Here is a 16,076-nt window from a genome sequence, read left to right on the forward strand (position 1 = left end):
TCACATCACCCCACCATAAACCGTGCCGCAGAGGTTACCGTAAGTCGGGGCCACACGAAGTCACTAGTCAGATCTACGAGGACATGGTGATTGATGTAGGTGTTTGGGTCCACTGTAACAGGGAATCAAATGTGTCCAATTTGGGCTGTGGGGAAGGCTTTGCACTTTATCTCCGACATCAACGGAAGGATCCAAGTCTTTGGAAGGATTGGACAAGCGTATGATACACAACACACCTGGCAACCAATAAAATCAAAAGTCTTTGAGATGCTGCTGCCGTAAGTGAGCACAAAAACCTGGTCGCGGACAGGCGACAACAGATAAGAAGCTTGTAAAGGAGGAAGACAATAATAGAACAGGAAATGCAGGTTTGCGATACCAAGTGTGAGAAACGTCAGTTCGGTTCACCAGTCTAAAACCCAATGTGGCTAAGAATATATGGATTAAAATTACAAGCACCAACCACATCTCCACAGCTGCCTGCCTACAAGCAAAACATTTTTCCCAGCTAAATCCAGTCCATCACAACCACCCCAAATCATTCTCTCAAGACCCGCAGCATGCCGACCTTGGTGCTGCGGAACCCTCAGCGGTTGCCTGGTCTGGTTTGTTAATCTTGATTGTCTTATCCTGCATGCAAACAACTGATTAAGATCCATTTGATTTCTACTTTCTGCTTCCACACACACACACACAACGAGTAGTCTACCTCAGATTTTGAATCAGTTTCCGCAAGCCTTTGCTTGATATCTCTAGCTATCGAAAAGAAGACCTGTTCCACATTCAAATTTGTCTTTGCACTCTGCGACATACAAGATGCCAGTTACAACTTACCATAAACTGCCATAAAACCATGAAATCAAAAGGGTGCATGTGATATTGCAGCTTACCGTTTCAAAAAACTTGATTCCGTATTCATCAGCAAGCGCTTGTCCCTTTGCAGTAGGCACAGCCTGTGAATCACAGTTTAGATATCCTCATTGGCAAGGGGGCCTGAGTGACCATCAGAAATGGGGAAAATAAATATGATCCGACCAGCTAAAATGAACAACGGGAACGTACCCGCTTGCTCTCATCCATGTCGGCCTTATTACCCACAAGAATCTTGTTGACATTATCAGAAGCATGCTGTTCAATGTTGCGGATCCAATTCCTTATGTCTGCAAGTAACAGAAACCATGGACCAAGGGAATCAAAAAATAAAATTATTTGAGCACTAAAATGTACAACTAAAAAGTGCAAAGGTGATTACTGTTAAAAGATGACTCATCAGTGACATCATAAACAAGCAAAATACCCATGGCACCTCGATAGTAAGCTGTACGGTAGAAGAAATTACAAGTTAATCCAGCAAAGCTTTTGGATACCATGTAAAACACAAAACTTCAGAAAAACAATAAACCTACCAGTTGTTATAGTTCGAAAGCGCTCTTGACCAGCAGTATCCCAGATTTGCAGTTTAATACGCTTGCCATCTAGCTCAATAGTTCTTATCTTAAAATCAATACTGTGTAAAGACCAATCAAACTAGAAAATTAGCGATATTCGGCAACATCAAATCAATCAAAAGTCAAAGATAGGGGCAAAAGGAATTTATCAGTGATAGAAACACAGCCCCCACCCTATGGTAGTAATGAAACTTGTTGTGAAGGAGCCATCAGAGAAACGCAAAAGGAGGCAACTCTTCCCAACTCCTGCAGAAGAAGGCTTGATTATAGTGATGAAAACCTCATAAGGAAGTTTGGGTACTTAACAGCATCACTTGGAAAAGAAGTTCTAGGCACTGAAACAACAGAACTTATTCCAGAAATTACTTCACAAGTGAAGTTCGAGAAGTGCACACAAGTCAGTGCTCAACTCAATACAAAGGGTATCCAGGGCCTTGGCCTCCCAAACAAGCAATTTTAAATCAAGCAGCTTCTTAAAAACCAAGGAAAAGGAAAAAAAAAAACCAAATCGCTGCAGAATGGCAGAAATTTTAATGGAATTTTACTTAAATGATTTTGGCCTACAATAAAACACTGTACCTTGCTTACATGGACCATTTCTTACCACACTAAATGAGTTACATTCAAACAGGTTTTTTTTCTCAGGAATCAGGATTAAAGATGGACCACCCTTGAGATGAACACAAGGTAAATGCCAATAGTCCAAGCATAACCCAAACAAAAAAAATTTCTACTTTTGTCTATATAGAATTCTGAATTATGGCTAAAATTATGAAAAAGAAAAGTGGAATACCGAGAAATACAGGGTCTGGTGGTAAAAGGTCTCTTAAAACAAATAAAACATGTCCTACAGGTTACTAGGGCCTAGAATATCACTTAGGAACCACCTAACCAGGGCCTAACTCATGCAGCCATCTTTTGTTATCTTCTGATACAGAACAAAGTTTACTAAAACTGTATGGAGAGATTTTAAAATAATATTGCGTATGACAAATCCATGGACCACCTGGAGTGATTCATATAAGTACAATAATATCAATCTCAATCTTTTTTACTAAAGTATGTTTCTCCAATCTCAATGCGAGTATAAATACCCAGTAAAGTACCACTGTCTTCACACCCATAACAACAGCTAACAGTTATCTTGAGTAAAAAAAAAATCTTACAAACATCTTAACACAGCAAGAGAAAAATAATCTAATGGTTACATATAAAAATTCCATTGCCAAGTTGACTTCCTTGACATCACCATATCTGGTCATATCTGATGGGCCAACTCCAAGGAAGACAAATTTAAATAGGAATATGAAATCCAAACAAATGACAAGAAGCACTGGACAAGTGTATTGGTCTTTTGGAATTAAATGGACTAGGCTTTAGTTAATCTTCAACGTAAAGCAAAATATAGGTTAGTCAGACAACAAATTCATCTCGACTAATATTTATTCGTCCAAAATTGAAATAAATATCAAGATATACTAAAAGGTAGGTGAAAACTAATTTTCCGGAGGTCAGCTACATGGGAACCTTTCACACCATAAATCATTACTGAGAACAGTGTAACTTGCTAAATCGTGAATCATCAAATTCTTTACCTCTCTTGGCACCGTTAATGTGTTAATTACACTTACAAGTCTCCTTTGGTCATATCCAAACCAGCTCAAATGGTTTCCCTCATCTCACCCATGATCAGTTTCACACCTAATTGTTAACTCGAACACCCAATTCTTATTCCCTCTTTTTTCTTGCAACTTCACACTAAGGATACTTTGCTCCACGTGTCAATTGAACTATACATGCTCCTCCTAATTCCATCTCTCTGGTACAAGCATATTCGACATTGCATGACAAAAGACATACTTGATCTTCCAACAAAAAGATTATAACAATACATTCGCCAAGGATGAAAGGGACCTAAAAACAACTTTAACATGGTTTTACTAAATTCATCATTTTGGATACAATCTTTTGCCATCTTCAAGAAATAAATAGGAAGAAAAGCAACAGCAAGAAGACATAGAACCATCAAGCATCATCAATCTTATAAGAATTTTCATGGTATAATCGCACCCCTAAAGCATCTCCCCTGGGAATCTAAATTTCCAATTACCAAGCTCCCAACTTTCTTTCATATGGTAAAAATCTTGACCATCCAAGAAATGGAAAGATTACGGCCCCACGAAATGTTGACCAAAAGATATCTAGTCGAGAGGGTATGAGATTTGCTGAATACCGAAGAAAGAAGCAGAAATAGAAAATAATATCCGTAGCTAGAAAATACCAGAGAAAGGACAGAAATGTTGTATGTGTCGACTCGGCCAAATTATGCAAGCGCAACAACATATTCCCGACATGAAAATATGAACAGATCAACTTATCAGCCTTTCCAATCCAATTAACCTTATATAATGGGGAATCGACGAAAAGAATGCAACGGATAGACAACAAACTTGATGACATAGCATTCTACCAGAGAATGAAAGAAAAACTCGTTTACATTTATCTTGCGAAATGTTAGCGAAAATCTTGAAAGCAGGATAGACCATCAAAAGGTTGACGCTGGATGCCATGCCACAAGAAACCCAGAGCCGTAATCGAAAATATAAGATCCAACAAGATCTAGCTCCCAGATTGTGGTTGACACCGACCCACATAAAGTCGCTAACGAGAACATGTTGCCCTCAACAACAATCAGACTATGAGTTTCCGGCAGATAGATCCCCACAATCGATAGCATTTGTGCCGATCGCTCCCAGCCATACCGAAACATCGAATAGACAAACCTCGACAACAGATTGACAACAACATCGCATGAGCAGGAGAAGGGAAAGAAAGATCCGACCCTACAGACAAGAAAACGAAAAAAAACAGCGAAATGGTCACCAAATCCATGGGAACGAGAGGAAGACGAAAACCCTTACCGCTGTCGCCTATCAGGAGAAGCTTGATGAGGTAATCGTAGTCGGCCCGAGCCCTAGCAGGTGGAGCAGCCATTCAAACCCCAAAAAGAGAAAGAAAATACGATCAAGAATCCCCCCTCAAGTCAAGAATCCCAATCCTACGCCACAGCCAGAGATCCCCCTCCCCACCTCCCGCCCTTCCTGAGCAAAACAAATCTAGCATCCAACCGATCAAGACGATCGCTCACGGAGACGAAATGGGGAAGAAAGAGAAGGGAAAAAAAAAACAAAAGAGGAGAAGCGAAAGGAGAGCAAAACTGACGAGATTCCTCGATTTGAAGCGTAGGAGGAAGAAGACGGCTTTGAGATATCTAGGCGAAGTGGGGTCTTTCCCTGTGGCCGTGGGGATCGGCCGTCGACCGGAGCTTTGCAGAGGAGTAAAAGGAGAAATCATTTCACTGGTTATTTACTTAATACGTTGATATATCTATTTATTTGATACCCTTCTTCATCTTACACCCTCTCTTACCTGGATCGCGATTCGATATGTTTCAGGGCCCGCAAAACCCAAATAAGAAGGCAGAGAGACGTAGTAACTGGTAAGACAATTTTCTCCTTAATCTGTCTCCGACTACCTGTTTCGATTACCAGTCTTATGATTGTAGATATCAGCGGAATCAACTCTGGGTCCCGCAATACGACGACACCATCGGCCACGCTGGAATGATCATTAGATACTGCAGGTAAAACCGTACGGTCTTTTAATGTTTATTTGCGAAATTTAATAATTTTTTAAAAGGTAAAATGACGAAAATAAGATTTACGATAAATTATTAATATATTTAACTGATACAGAGATAGTAACAGTAACAGTACTGCTATATCAGTTAAAAGCAATAAATGATAGACAGCTGCTGATGGCGGATGCGAGACTTTTGGGACCAAAAGAACTCTAAGGAACTTAGAAGTAAGAATTAATCCTGCAGCTTGGATGGGTTGGATTCAGCATATGGGTAGATGAATTGTATGTTGGATCAAGCAATTCCCAACCACTTTGCTTCTCCCAGAAGATGAGCTTGTATTATCTCTTGATTTGGTTTCCTATGTCTTGTTGTTAGGAGGAACGGCTCAGCTACTCGAGAACGAATGAATACTGGAAGAAGCTTAGGGAGGGGGAGAAGGGGAGAAGGATGCATGCGAAATAATAATTCACCATTCAATAATTGTTGGATGAAGCATCCATTTATCTTGTCCACATATCCTCCTACCACGGCAGCATCAAGATTTACTTGTTCTTGGGCGCGGTGGCCACGACGGCCGGCGCGGCGGTGGCGCTGGAGTTGCCGGCTATGATGACGCGAGCGGAACCGATGTTGGTGCCGGTGGCCCAGAGCGAGCCGCCGTAGACGACGACGTTGCGGTCTTTCTGAAGGATGCAGACGTAGTTCCCCCGTCCCCTGTTGGTGTTGCTCGCCCACACAGCGGTGCTGCCGGTGTACACTACCAGGTTGCCGTCGCTCTGCATCCTGCAGACGCAGTTGGAGCCGCGGCCGTTGGTGCCGGACGCCCATATGGCACGGTTGTTGTCGTACAGCACCAGGTTGCAGTCGTTCTGCATGATGAAGTTGTAGGTGCCGTAGCGCAGCGACTGGCCGCTGTTAAGGCTCTCGCCCGAGTAGAGAATGTAGTCGGCCGCGCATGGCGGTGGGAAGAGGAGGAGGCCGAGGAGGACAGGGAGGATGAGGGAAGCGGCGGAGACGCTGGCCGGTGTGCTTGCCATCACGGACTTGCCCCCTCGGGTCACGTTGTTGCAGTCACAGTCTCAACTCTCCCTGTAAATATAGCTGGAGAGGAAAATGACGCGTGGCGTGGATTGCGGGCGTTTACATAGAGATCTTTATCGATGTGGGGTTAAACAGACAGCCCAAACACCATTAATATCGGCTGGTGGAAGATGACTGGTAGATGATATGGCGATAACCTTATCCCTGTGAGCACTATGGGCTGCTCATGTCGGAGATCTGAAGCACACAGAATTATAGCCAAGGATTCAGCTGATATGTGTCTGTCCATTCTCCATATGTTCCAATTGATTCTATCTCAATCTTGCACATAATTTTCATTGCCACCTGTAAGAGAAGAATCTGTGGTGATCAATCAAGCCTTGTGTGATCCATAGGGTTTCGTACAAGGAATGCATTGCTAGGAGCCTAGTCGACAGCTTGTTCTAAGAGAACACGCACAAGGAAGAACCCTCGTATCTCCAATAAAAATAATCTCATTTTTTATTTATTTTATATTTAAAATCATTCTTTCAGATCAACAAAAGGTCGTATTTCTTGGGAAGTCTTCCGAGTTAATTGCATGGATCTCAAGGCAACCACAAAAGCTGCTTGGAATCTCCGGTGGTATTTCTTTAATAGATTTTCTGACAACGGGGAGTTCGATGCATTACTTACTTTAATCAACATCATCAATTCTTCCTTGATCGCCTTGTCAACCTTTGTAACTTGAGTCATCGATTCAGCAGCAACGGTACATTCTCGCATGCTAACTGTTACCTGTATTAATTTGAAGACTTCAATGCCTTGATCCTAAACGTAAGATAAATCTACATAGCGGCAGGTGCAAGTTCATGGGGCCTCGAAGACTTCAATGCCTTATCCTAACTTGAAGACTTCACCTACTAGTCTCAAGTCTGAAGCAAATATCACACCTGTACTCTCTCTCTCTCTCTCTCTCTCTCTCATTAAATGTCAACGTTTGGTCAATGTCCGAATGACATTAAATATGCTTGGATAGCTCTGCTTGCTGCCTTCCCTTCTCTGCCTTGGCACTCTTTGCCCTCATCTTCTCTGAATGGAGGTCGGTGAGAAGAAGAAGAAGAAGAAGAAGAAGAAGACAAAAGCCAAGTCGGTTCAGGCATCATCCGGAGCTGCATGCAGATCCCTCACCTCCGTCGTCGACACTGTCAGTGCGAGTTAGTGTGTTATTACCTTGGTTTTCAGGGAACAGAATGATCATGCGCTACCTTTGGGAATAGCTTGTGCTACATGCAAGACAGCATTTCTTCGAGAGCATTCATGACAGTGGAAACACAGAAATGAAAGAAATGTAAAGAGAGACAAAGGTAGACAAAGATAATTGAATGGATGTGCTGCAATCCTACTTCCGGGGGGATCAAAAAACATTTTGTCTTGAAGGACCGGTTGTCTAAATTATGGTTAGACAAAGCACGGTCAAACCTCCAAAATCATGAAAAACTTGACAGACGATAACAAGAACCATGGCAATGACATTATTGGATCCTTCTTACGACCAATTTGGATTGTTGACACCATCTGTCAAGGTCTAGCATCGAATATGCCAAACAGTTGTTGCCTCCCACATCATAAATAGTTCAACGAAAAAACAAGCACGACCCCGACGTGCTCCTGTCTCACAACATTTCCTGAGATCGTCTGACGACACGGCGGACCTTCTTCTTGAAGGTATCTCTCTCGTCTCTCCATTCCTTCTGCAGGAATAGAACCATTTTGCATCAGATCAAGTTCCTTGGCAAAACTAGGAAATGGCTACAGCATGGAGAATCCTTAGCAACAAAAGGACTGATCAAACATATCCAGATGACAATCCTGAAAATGTGTGCCCGCCCCTCTCACATCCTTTCTTCATCTGGTGAGACTGAATTTAACCAGTCTCACCAGATGAAGTGCCGCGTCAGCATAGTAGCTTTGCTCCTTGCTGCTGAAGCAATTTCATATTGGCAGGATATAGATAGAGAAGGGGACAACAGCATGAGTAGCACAAAGACATGGGCAGGGCTATCCATGTTCAGGATACATGAAATTGGTCAACACTGGCACTTTCTAGAGGTGAAAGATTTCATGTTTTTAACTTACAGCAGCTTCAACGTTTGCTGGGGATTCATCATTAGGGCTTGAAAGCATGGAAATAATACTCAAAACAATGCTTTCAACCTGCACATAGAAAGACAACACTTTTAGCTTGTCAACACGGTCACAAGAATAAACATCAAGTGCTGATGCAGGGTGCCGTGGATAAATGGCATCATTACAGGTGCAACAATGATTCGCTAGTAGCAGTCCTAATCAATAGTTCTCTTGGGAGGCTTCTAACCCTCCTTGAATTGGGGTAGCACTTGCTGGGAGAACACTATGATGCAACACCTACCGCCACTCCATGGTAGTCAGTTCGACTGCTTTGCCAATTCTATCAAAGAAATTTAGTGCCCAACCTATGAGTGATGCACAGCAATGGCCAAATATGCCATATAATGTATTCAAAGTCGTACCATCATCATCTAAACAAATACCCTTAACCACTCAATGACACCCAGCAAATGCTCTAAGCCCTCAATGACAAGGCAGGAAAAGCATAAAGAAGGCACGAAACAAGTAATGTTTTACTCACCCAAACTGACCAGTCATTGTCACTTTTGATGATGGCCATAACTTTGTAGATCAGGCTACAAGTACTTTGCAGGAAAATTGTAGTATCTTAATGGCTACAATTATCCTACAATGTCTGAATAAGGTCCTTCTATGAACCCAAATTTAGCAAAATCGAAACACAAGAAATTTGCAAAACTGCTTCTTCGAAGATCTAATTGGTAATTAAACAGTTTGATTGGGGATTGTAAGGCATATAAAAGTCCTATTAAGATGGGAAAAACACAGTAAATAATTTATTTATTGAACAAAAACAATGAATGGCTTATAACAATAACAAAATCCACTTTTGTATTATAAAAACCCAAATTATTAATGTGCTTGAAATGTTGATAGTTGTTTTTCTCGATAGATTTGCGAATTCCAGGGCTTGAATAAGGAGAACGTCAATAAAGAATGTTGCAATCTAAATTAACAGCCAGAATACAAGACAACATTCAGAAGACAACCATAATCACCATAAATCAGTGCTGAATATAGGGTTAAGATTGTGGTGATAGGGTTAAAAAGTCAATTTCCCCTTATTTTTTCTTTTTTAGGGTGCAAATACTAACCAATGGAAATAATGAAAAGCATGCCTATACTCAAGAAATTCAGAATTATGTAGCATTTTGTATGGCCATTTGTTAAGCACAATAATGTCAAGTGTAATAATACATAAAATACTACCTAGAAAACATTCAGAAAATGTTGGCCAACGATGTTTAAAAGGCCATAAGAAATATTTAGAGTGACTAACACAAACATCAAGAGCAACCCTCGAGAAGTATCACATACTGTGTGTACAGGCATCCAGCGCTCACTAGCAAGTTCATAGCCATTTGGGTCATCACCAGGTGGATGAAGAATTGATATGCAAACACGGCCATCAGGATAAACTGAGATTCACATAAGATTAGGACACATACAGCATGGAGACATTACACAACTTCAATAAACATGAATTAATTCCGAACCATTTGGGTGCCACATTTCTGATGTAAAGCGAACGGATGGAGGACTGTTGGGATAGTTGGAAGGAAAGCTCATGAGTGCATTGAAATAACCACCATCGCTGCAATGGGATGACATTAGTGATAGTAAAATAAAGATAGATAAGTCTTATATTTATCCCCCAAAAGTATTGACCAATAACTCTAAAATGCATAAAATTTTAGAAGAAATAGTATTCCTGGTATGCCACCACCAGCAATACCATAAACAAAGACTAGATAAGCTAGTAGGGAAGTCGCTTAAAGCTATCCAATAGGTTCCATCATGATTCACAAAAACAAAAAAAAAATACAAAAAAAAGAAGTGCAGATTCGAACCGAATTAGTTTTCCTCACTAATTTTCTGGTTCTGAAACTTACATAACACATTATCAAATCGATCAAGGATAATCTCTGGTGTCAAAGAAAGCAGATGAGTTATTGGTAGCCATCATAGCATCAAATCAAGCAAATACAGTCTTTGTGGGTTTTCTAGATCACAACACCAAAACAACTTCATAGGATTCTTGCATGCTCACAAAGAAGAACATAATTTTGTGTAGCATCCTACAGAATATAGCAAGATAATCCTCATCCATCTATTTGGAACCTTAGATTCACTGTTTCATGGATTTTTCTGGCCATTGTTTGGTTGCAAAATTGATAAACAAGAATTAATTAAGTAGATTCCAAAAAGGTAATGCCCAATTCCTATAGACCGAATTAATCATCACCGAGTAAACAATTTTCTCCTATAAAAACTATTAAGTTCTTGCTTAAGAACATGTACCAATTTCTTCTGAGAACACCAAAATTTGAGGGCATGTTCCTCTCGTCATTTATTGGTTCATCAAAGATGCTTCTTCCCTGTTGGGTTTTCTGAAGAAATTTATGTACCTGTGAGGTTGTTTTGGCACTGATACCTAAATAAATTCCATGGAGATTAGGAACCTCTTGAATTCAGCGTCTAATCAAACAAGAGGTTCTAAAGGAGTCGGCTTCGGATGATGTTGTTAGTAGTTAGTTGAGATGAAGAAAACCCATAAAGACAGTATTTGCTTGATTTGATGCCATGGCGGCTACCCCAATCCTTAGCTCGACGGATTCAAGCCAACCCATGGACCAAAATTACAGGCAATCGGAACCTACAACTGGCCACAATGACAGCTAACTCAACCGGTCATTGACAGAGTCTCCAAAACAATCACAACGAGAACAAGAAAAGGAAAAGCACCAAAACCTTCGACTCAGGCGGGCATACTCACTAGAGCGTATCGGGCGGCCCCATGATGGTAACGCTCCACTCGAAGATATTATTATCGTCCACCAAACCGGCAGAGAAGCCGTCCACCGGATTCTTCATGAGATCTGATCCAAGAACCACCAAGACGAACCATAAATCACGACAAATCCCTCGATCGAAACCCTAGGCAAGAAAAATCTATACAAGAATCGACCGACCCGTACCTTTGAGCTGCTTTTGGAGCAGAAGGCTCGCTTGGCTTGACGCCGCCATCGATCGTTCGGTCGGTGCGCGAGATAAGCGAGGGACGGAGAGAAGACGAGACGGGAGAGGTTATATTTATAGTGGATAGGGACGGAGGCGAATTGAAGCGCTGCGAAGCGAAAGGAGGAAAGGAGGAAGGAAGGGGGAATTGGAAACGTAATTAAAACAAGCACAAAATTGTAAATATAACATTAAAAAAAAGGATAATTGCCATTTTACCTTAAAAAGCCTCCGACTTTTATCAAACGATACTTCCTTAAATAGTTTATATATGATATGGGGTTATTAATTTAATATAAATATAATTCGTCTTCACCGGTAACCTCCGCGGCCTCTCTTCTCCCACTACTGAGTGATGCAGCCCTCTCCTTCTCCTTCTTCTCTTCCCCGTCGATGATAACGATAGTGGAAGATTATTGATGAAGGTGAGAGGTATTTTTATCAAATCTACAAGTATCTCAGGTAAAAATTATTTAGGAGAGTGTCATTTGGTAAAAATCCAACATTGAGGTTTTTTTCTTTAGATAAAATGCTGAAGGATAATTTTTCTAAAAAAAATATTTATATTTTAGGTATTTATCAATTGATACTTTTTTTATTTTGAAGATTACTTTTTATAACCCCTTCTTTAGTGTTTACAATTTACTTTTTTTTAAAACTAATATTTCAAAACTATTTTTTTAAAATGGATATAAATTCACTTTTCATCTTTTTCTCCTTTTTTTTTTCAAAACTAATACATATATATATATATATGTATATAAATGTATATATATATATATATGTATATAAATGTATATATATATATATATGTATATGTATATATATATATGTATTTATGTACATATATACATATATATATATAAATATATGTGTACATATGTATATATATACATATACATATACATACATAAATATATATATGTATATATGTACATATGTATATATATATACATATGTATATATATATACATATGTATATATATATACATATGTATATATATATACATATATATATATATATATATATATATATTTTCTATCTCTTGGTAAGGAGAGAAATAAAGAAAAAAATATATCTTGAGTGCTCCTAGATTTTTCAAACGAATTTAGAAAAAAAAGAGATGATACAAAGAGAAAAGTCCTTAAGATTTATTTAAAAGAGTCGTAGGAGGATAGATATTTTGATTCCCTTGAATGCATTCCAAAAAAATAATTTTAGCATTTAATTATATTTTTTTTCTTAAAAATACTTCCTGATTGATTTAAGTGCGTTCGGAAATGCTATAGTACCGATGAATGTGAATCATATTTTAGATTTGATAATAATTTAATTTTTATTTTTAAATTATGAATGAAACTCAATATATGTAACCCGATTATTTTTTAATCCTTAACAATATAAAATCATCAATTTAGTCCATCTCTTTCTCCAATCCCTTATTATTAAGGTTTTCAACTTGGCTCTAATGCTAAAGATTATTAACATTTACCGGTCGCGGCCTATTTTTTTATTTAATTTTGAATTATTGAGATCAAATTTTAATATTAATTTTATACTTCTAAATTATGAGTTGACTCAAATCTTTGAATTCCTAGCAATCGACCCGACGTGTAAGTATTTTTTTAATTTAATATATATTTTCAACGAGATCGAACTTCTCAAGAGTTTTTCTAAACCTCTCTTTTTTGTCGTCACACTCATCAAGCTAATTGTATAATTTTTTTATACTTTTGCTCAATTAACATGGCATCATAATCCTTATACTTTAAAGAGTTATATTTGAGACATTGTTACAAAATAAAGTCAAAGAAAATATATATAGTTAACCCCATCATTATCATCCTTTATCGAGTGGCATCAAATCCGTTTAATTAAATTGATCTTTTTCTGAATATTTATATCCATCTGATCCATCTAAATTGCATTCTGAGATGATCTTAAGCAGAAGAATAAATATTGAAATGGACTCTAATCAGATTCAAATTTGAACAGAGTAAAATTTTGTAAGGGTCAAACACTAACAGTTGCCATAATTCTACATGCCGCCACTGGTCAACGGTCAACTTCAAATTTGAAGTGGTGGGAGATCAACCGTTCACGCGTCTTACGATTCGTGCAAATTCCTGACTCGATAGATTGTGCAGCATCCAATGAGAGGGAGATGCTCCACGTGTTCCTTTTGGCGACTACAGTGTGTGGGCCCATGAAAGATGTGGAAGTCGCTGCTGATATGGAAGTCGCGTCAACAGATGATTGGAATACTAACATTCAAGCGTTTCGATTGATCGAGATGGGTACAGAAGGGATAATGGGCAGATATGTTTCTGGCGTTACAGGTGGAGTGGCACCCACTCTGACTTGGAGAATGGCTGGAAATGGAAATCAGCAGCAAAATCCAAATTTGATGGTAAAGTTGCAATCTTTTTGTGGCTTTGGTGGTCCTCGATTCGGGTTTATAAGGATCCTGCAATGAATTTGATCTGAGTAGATGATGAGTTCCTTCTTCTTTTTCACTGTAATTTTCTTTTTGTTGTTTTTGCCACCCATGATTAGCTGTCCTCTGCTGATGTTTCTTCGCTTCCGTCTTTAAGCTCTGAATCGTGCTTCCTCCTCTTGGATTCTTAGATTCTTCTCGAGGGAGGTGTCGAGTTCCGGTGACAGAGTGGTGACTGTTAGCAAGCTCGTGTTATCTTGAGGAGAAAGATGAGATCTTTAAGCGGTTTGGGGATCGGCTTAAGCGTCGTCTCAGGTTGCCTGTTCTTGGCTCTTGTTGCAGAGCTGTGCTACTTGTTCTGGTGGAGGAAGATAAGCGATGGAGACATGGAGGACCGCTACCGCTGCAGGGCTTGTTTGCCTGCCAAAGGACTTGTTCAGCTCTTCTGCTGGAAGAAGCCACATTCCTTGAGCTTCGCAGCACCCGACCGAGTGGATGTAACTTCTTGTTCCGATGAGGGACAACCGGAAGGCAAAGACCTCCTTCTGAATCCACTCCGTAGGGAGGATACCGTGGAGGCGGAGCTGATGAGGTTTCATGGTCTCCCAGGGCCTCCCAGACTTCTCTTCACCATTAAGGAGGAATCGAAGGAGGATTTGGAGTCCGAGGATAGCATGTCCAGAGGTGGGAGGAGCAGGAAAGGTTCCCGGAGGAAGAGCTTGAATGATCTGTTCCTGTCTTCGGACACCCCGTTCATGACACCGCTCCCTTCTCCTCCTCTTTTCTCTCCGGCACCGACTCCCTTCGATTGCTACAAGCAAAGTGGATTCAACCCCCTCTTCGAGTCCTCCAAGGAAGAAGATTTGATCAGGATGTGGTCGTCGCCACCTCCCAAGTTCAAGTTTCTCAAGGACGCCGAGGAGAAATTACACAGGAAGAATCTGATGGGAGAAGAGACTGGTCATCCTTCTCATCCTCCTCCTCGAGCTATTTCACGTCCCACAGTCCCAGAAGAGGAAGATGGATCTTTCATCACTATAGTCATAGGAAAGAACAGAGACAGAGGTCAGCAACACCATCCTTGCTCCTCACAGGTGACTCCAGTACCTTCCTCTCCTTCAAGCATCAAACTGCTACATGGGAATCACAGTCACTAATTCCTCATCAACAAAACTCGCATTATGGCAGCGAATTTAGTAGCCACATCAATTCTTTTGTGATGTACTCTCTCTCTCTCTCTCTCTCTCCACTTCCACTCAAAATCATTATCTTTTGCTGGACGAGTGGAAGTCATCAGACACCTCTTTTTCCGGCTTCCATGTGATGGATGGTGATGTGTAGAGTTGGCGTGCAGGTAAGGCATCAAAATGTTGCATCGTTCACGCTACCTTTTGCTTTCGGTGGGCTGAGCTTGCAATCATTCCTGTGGATGGTTTTGTAGCGCTATGCCTTCCCTATCCTTCCCTATCCTTTCATCTGCTTCGAGGAAACAGAGTGCTTTCCCCTCCATTAAGTCTTTCACAGTGATGGATGATTTTGGCGTGTTCTTCCTTTGTTTTGCTTGTCATCTCCGCGAGTGAATGATTTGACGACTCCTTGGCCTTTGGCAGCAGTGGTGGGAGATGGGAAGGCCACACGAGTAAGAAGATGGTCATCGCAGTAGTTCTACTGTTGCTGTTGTACACATCTCCTTCTTCCTAAGACTTCGTCTTGGTAAGTTGTGTTGCAAAGGTTGAAGGACAAAATGAGCAGCGTCAGCAAAAGCATTCACGAAACATATCGTCGTGCAACTTTGACGTTTCCAGCTCGGCATATATGGATACTGGCAGGTTTGGGACACGTAGGGAAGTGCACACGAGAGACGAAGGAAAAAGGATAATTTTCTCAAAGAAAAAAAATTTCTTATTTTAAGAAATTTTTAGTTAATATTTTCTTTTTCAAAATTTTTTTTTTCCTAAAAGAGTACTATCTTCCTAACTTTCATCTCATCGGATCGGGTCGGGATGATGGAGATAGTGGACGGGGAGGCCATTGAAATGATAACAAGGATGATGAGGATAATGGGGCGGGGACGATGGACTTGTTCGTCTTGGCCATCGCCTTCGTCCCATGGAGGGAACAACAAAGGTTGTTTGACATTCTAGTCATCACCTTGGTTGAGGGGATTATCGGAGTCATCAATCTTTATGGAGGGGGCCATAGGTGAGAATGGCAAGGGCGAAAGTCGCGTGGGCTAGGATGACGACGACGATAGAAAAAGAGGGGATAAGAAGTGAAGGCAAAAGACGATAGTGTGAGATAGAGGCGATGGCAAATAGGGTGGAGATTAGGAGGGCAATA

General features: G+C 40.4%; 4 protein-coding genes across 5 annotated transcripts; 1 reads left to right on the top strand and 3 right to left on the bottom strand.

Moving 5' to 3' along the window:
* Positions 1 to 353: 353 nt before the first annotated feature.
* Positions 354 to 5,701, bottom strand: LOC135626867 (ras-related protein RABE1c). Its single transcript, XM_065132649.1, has 10 exons — positions 5,562 to 5,701; positions 4,671 to 5,085; positions 4,370 to 4,549; positions 1,622 to 1,694; positions 1,407 to 1,507; positions 1,253 to 1,318; positions 1,063 to 1,160; positions 891 to 953; positions 710 to 802; positions 354 to 630 (listed from the first exon to the last, which is right to left on the bottom strand). Exons 3-10 carry the CDS (start codon positions 4,440 to 4,442, stop codon positions 547 to 549), a joined length of 651 nt encoding a protein of 216 aa, XP_064988721.1. The 5' UTR covers positions 4,443 to 4,549; positions 4,671 to 5,085; positions 5,562 to 5,701; the 3' UTR covers positions 354 to 546.
* LOC135626869 (mannose-specific lectin-like) lies at positions 5,542 to 6,128 on the bottom strand. The gene has a single exon (XM_065132651.1). The coding sequence runs from the start codon at positions 6,126 to 6,128 to the stop codon at positions 5,634 to 5,636; it is 495 nt and encodes a 164-aa protein (XP_064988723.1). The 3' UTR covers positions 5,542 to 5,633.
* Positions 6,129 to 7,489: 1,361 nt separating this feature from the next.
* Positions 7,490 to 11,436, bottom strand: LOC135626868 (ubiquitin-conjugating enzyme E2 7-like). The gene is made up of 6 exons (XM_065132650.1): positions 11,259 to 11,436; positions 11,057 to 11,159; positions 9,777 to 9,874; positions 9,598 to 9,698; positions 8,251 to 8,328; positions 7,490 to 7,865 (listed from the first exon to the last, which is right to left on the bottom strand). The coding sequence occupies exons 1-6, from the start codon at positions 11,305 to 11,307 to the stop codon at positions 7,788 to 7,790; spliced, it is 507 nt and encodes a 168-aa protein (XP_064988722.1). The 5' UTR covers positions 11,308 to 11,436; the 3' UTR covers positions 7,490 to 7,787.
* Positions 11,437 to 13,577: 2,141 nt separating this feature from the next.
* LOC135627094 (uncharacterized) lies at positions 13,578 to 15,245 on the top strand. 2 transcript variants are annotated; one of them, XM_065133055.1, is made up of 2 exons: positions 13,578 to 13,709; positions 13,928 to 15,245. In XM_065133055.1, exon 2 carries the CDS (start codon positions 14,006 to 14,008, stop codon positions 14,891 to 14,893), a length of 888 nt encoding a protein of 295 aa, XP_064989127.1. In that variant the 5' UTR covers positions 13,578 to 13,709; positions 13,928 to 14,005; the 3' UTR covers positions 14,894 to 15,245. The 2 variants fall into 2 exon arrangements, with proteins under 2 accessions (XP_064989127.1, XP_064989128.1); XM_065133056.1 differs by having other exon boundaries at positions 13,686 to 13,817.
* Positions 15,246 to 16,076: the final 831 nt, after the last annotated feature.

This window comes from Musa acuminata, chromosome BXJ2-11 (assembly GCF_036884655.1).
Source record: "Musa acuminata AAA Group cultivar baxijiao chromosome BXJ2-11, Cavendish_Baxijiao_AAA, whole genome shotgun sequence".
Lineage (NCBI taxonomy): Eukaryota > Viridiplantae > Streptophyta > Magnoliopsida > Zingiberales > Musaceae > Musa > Musa acuminata.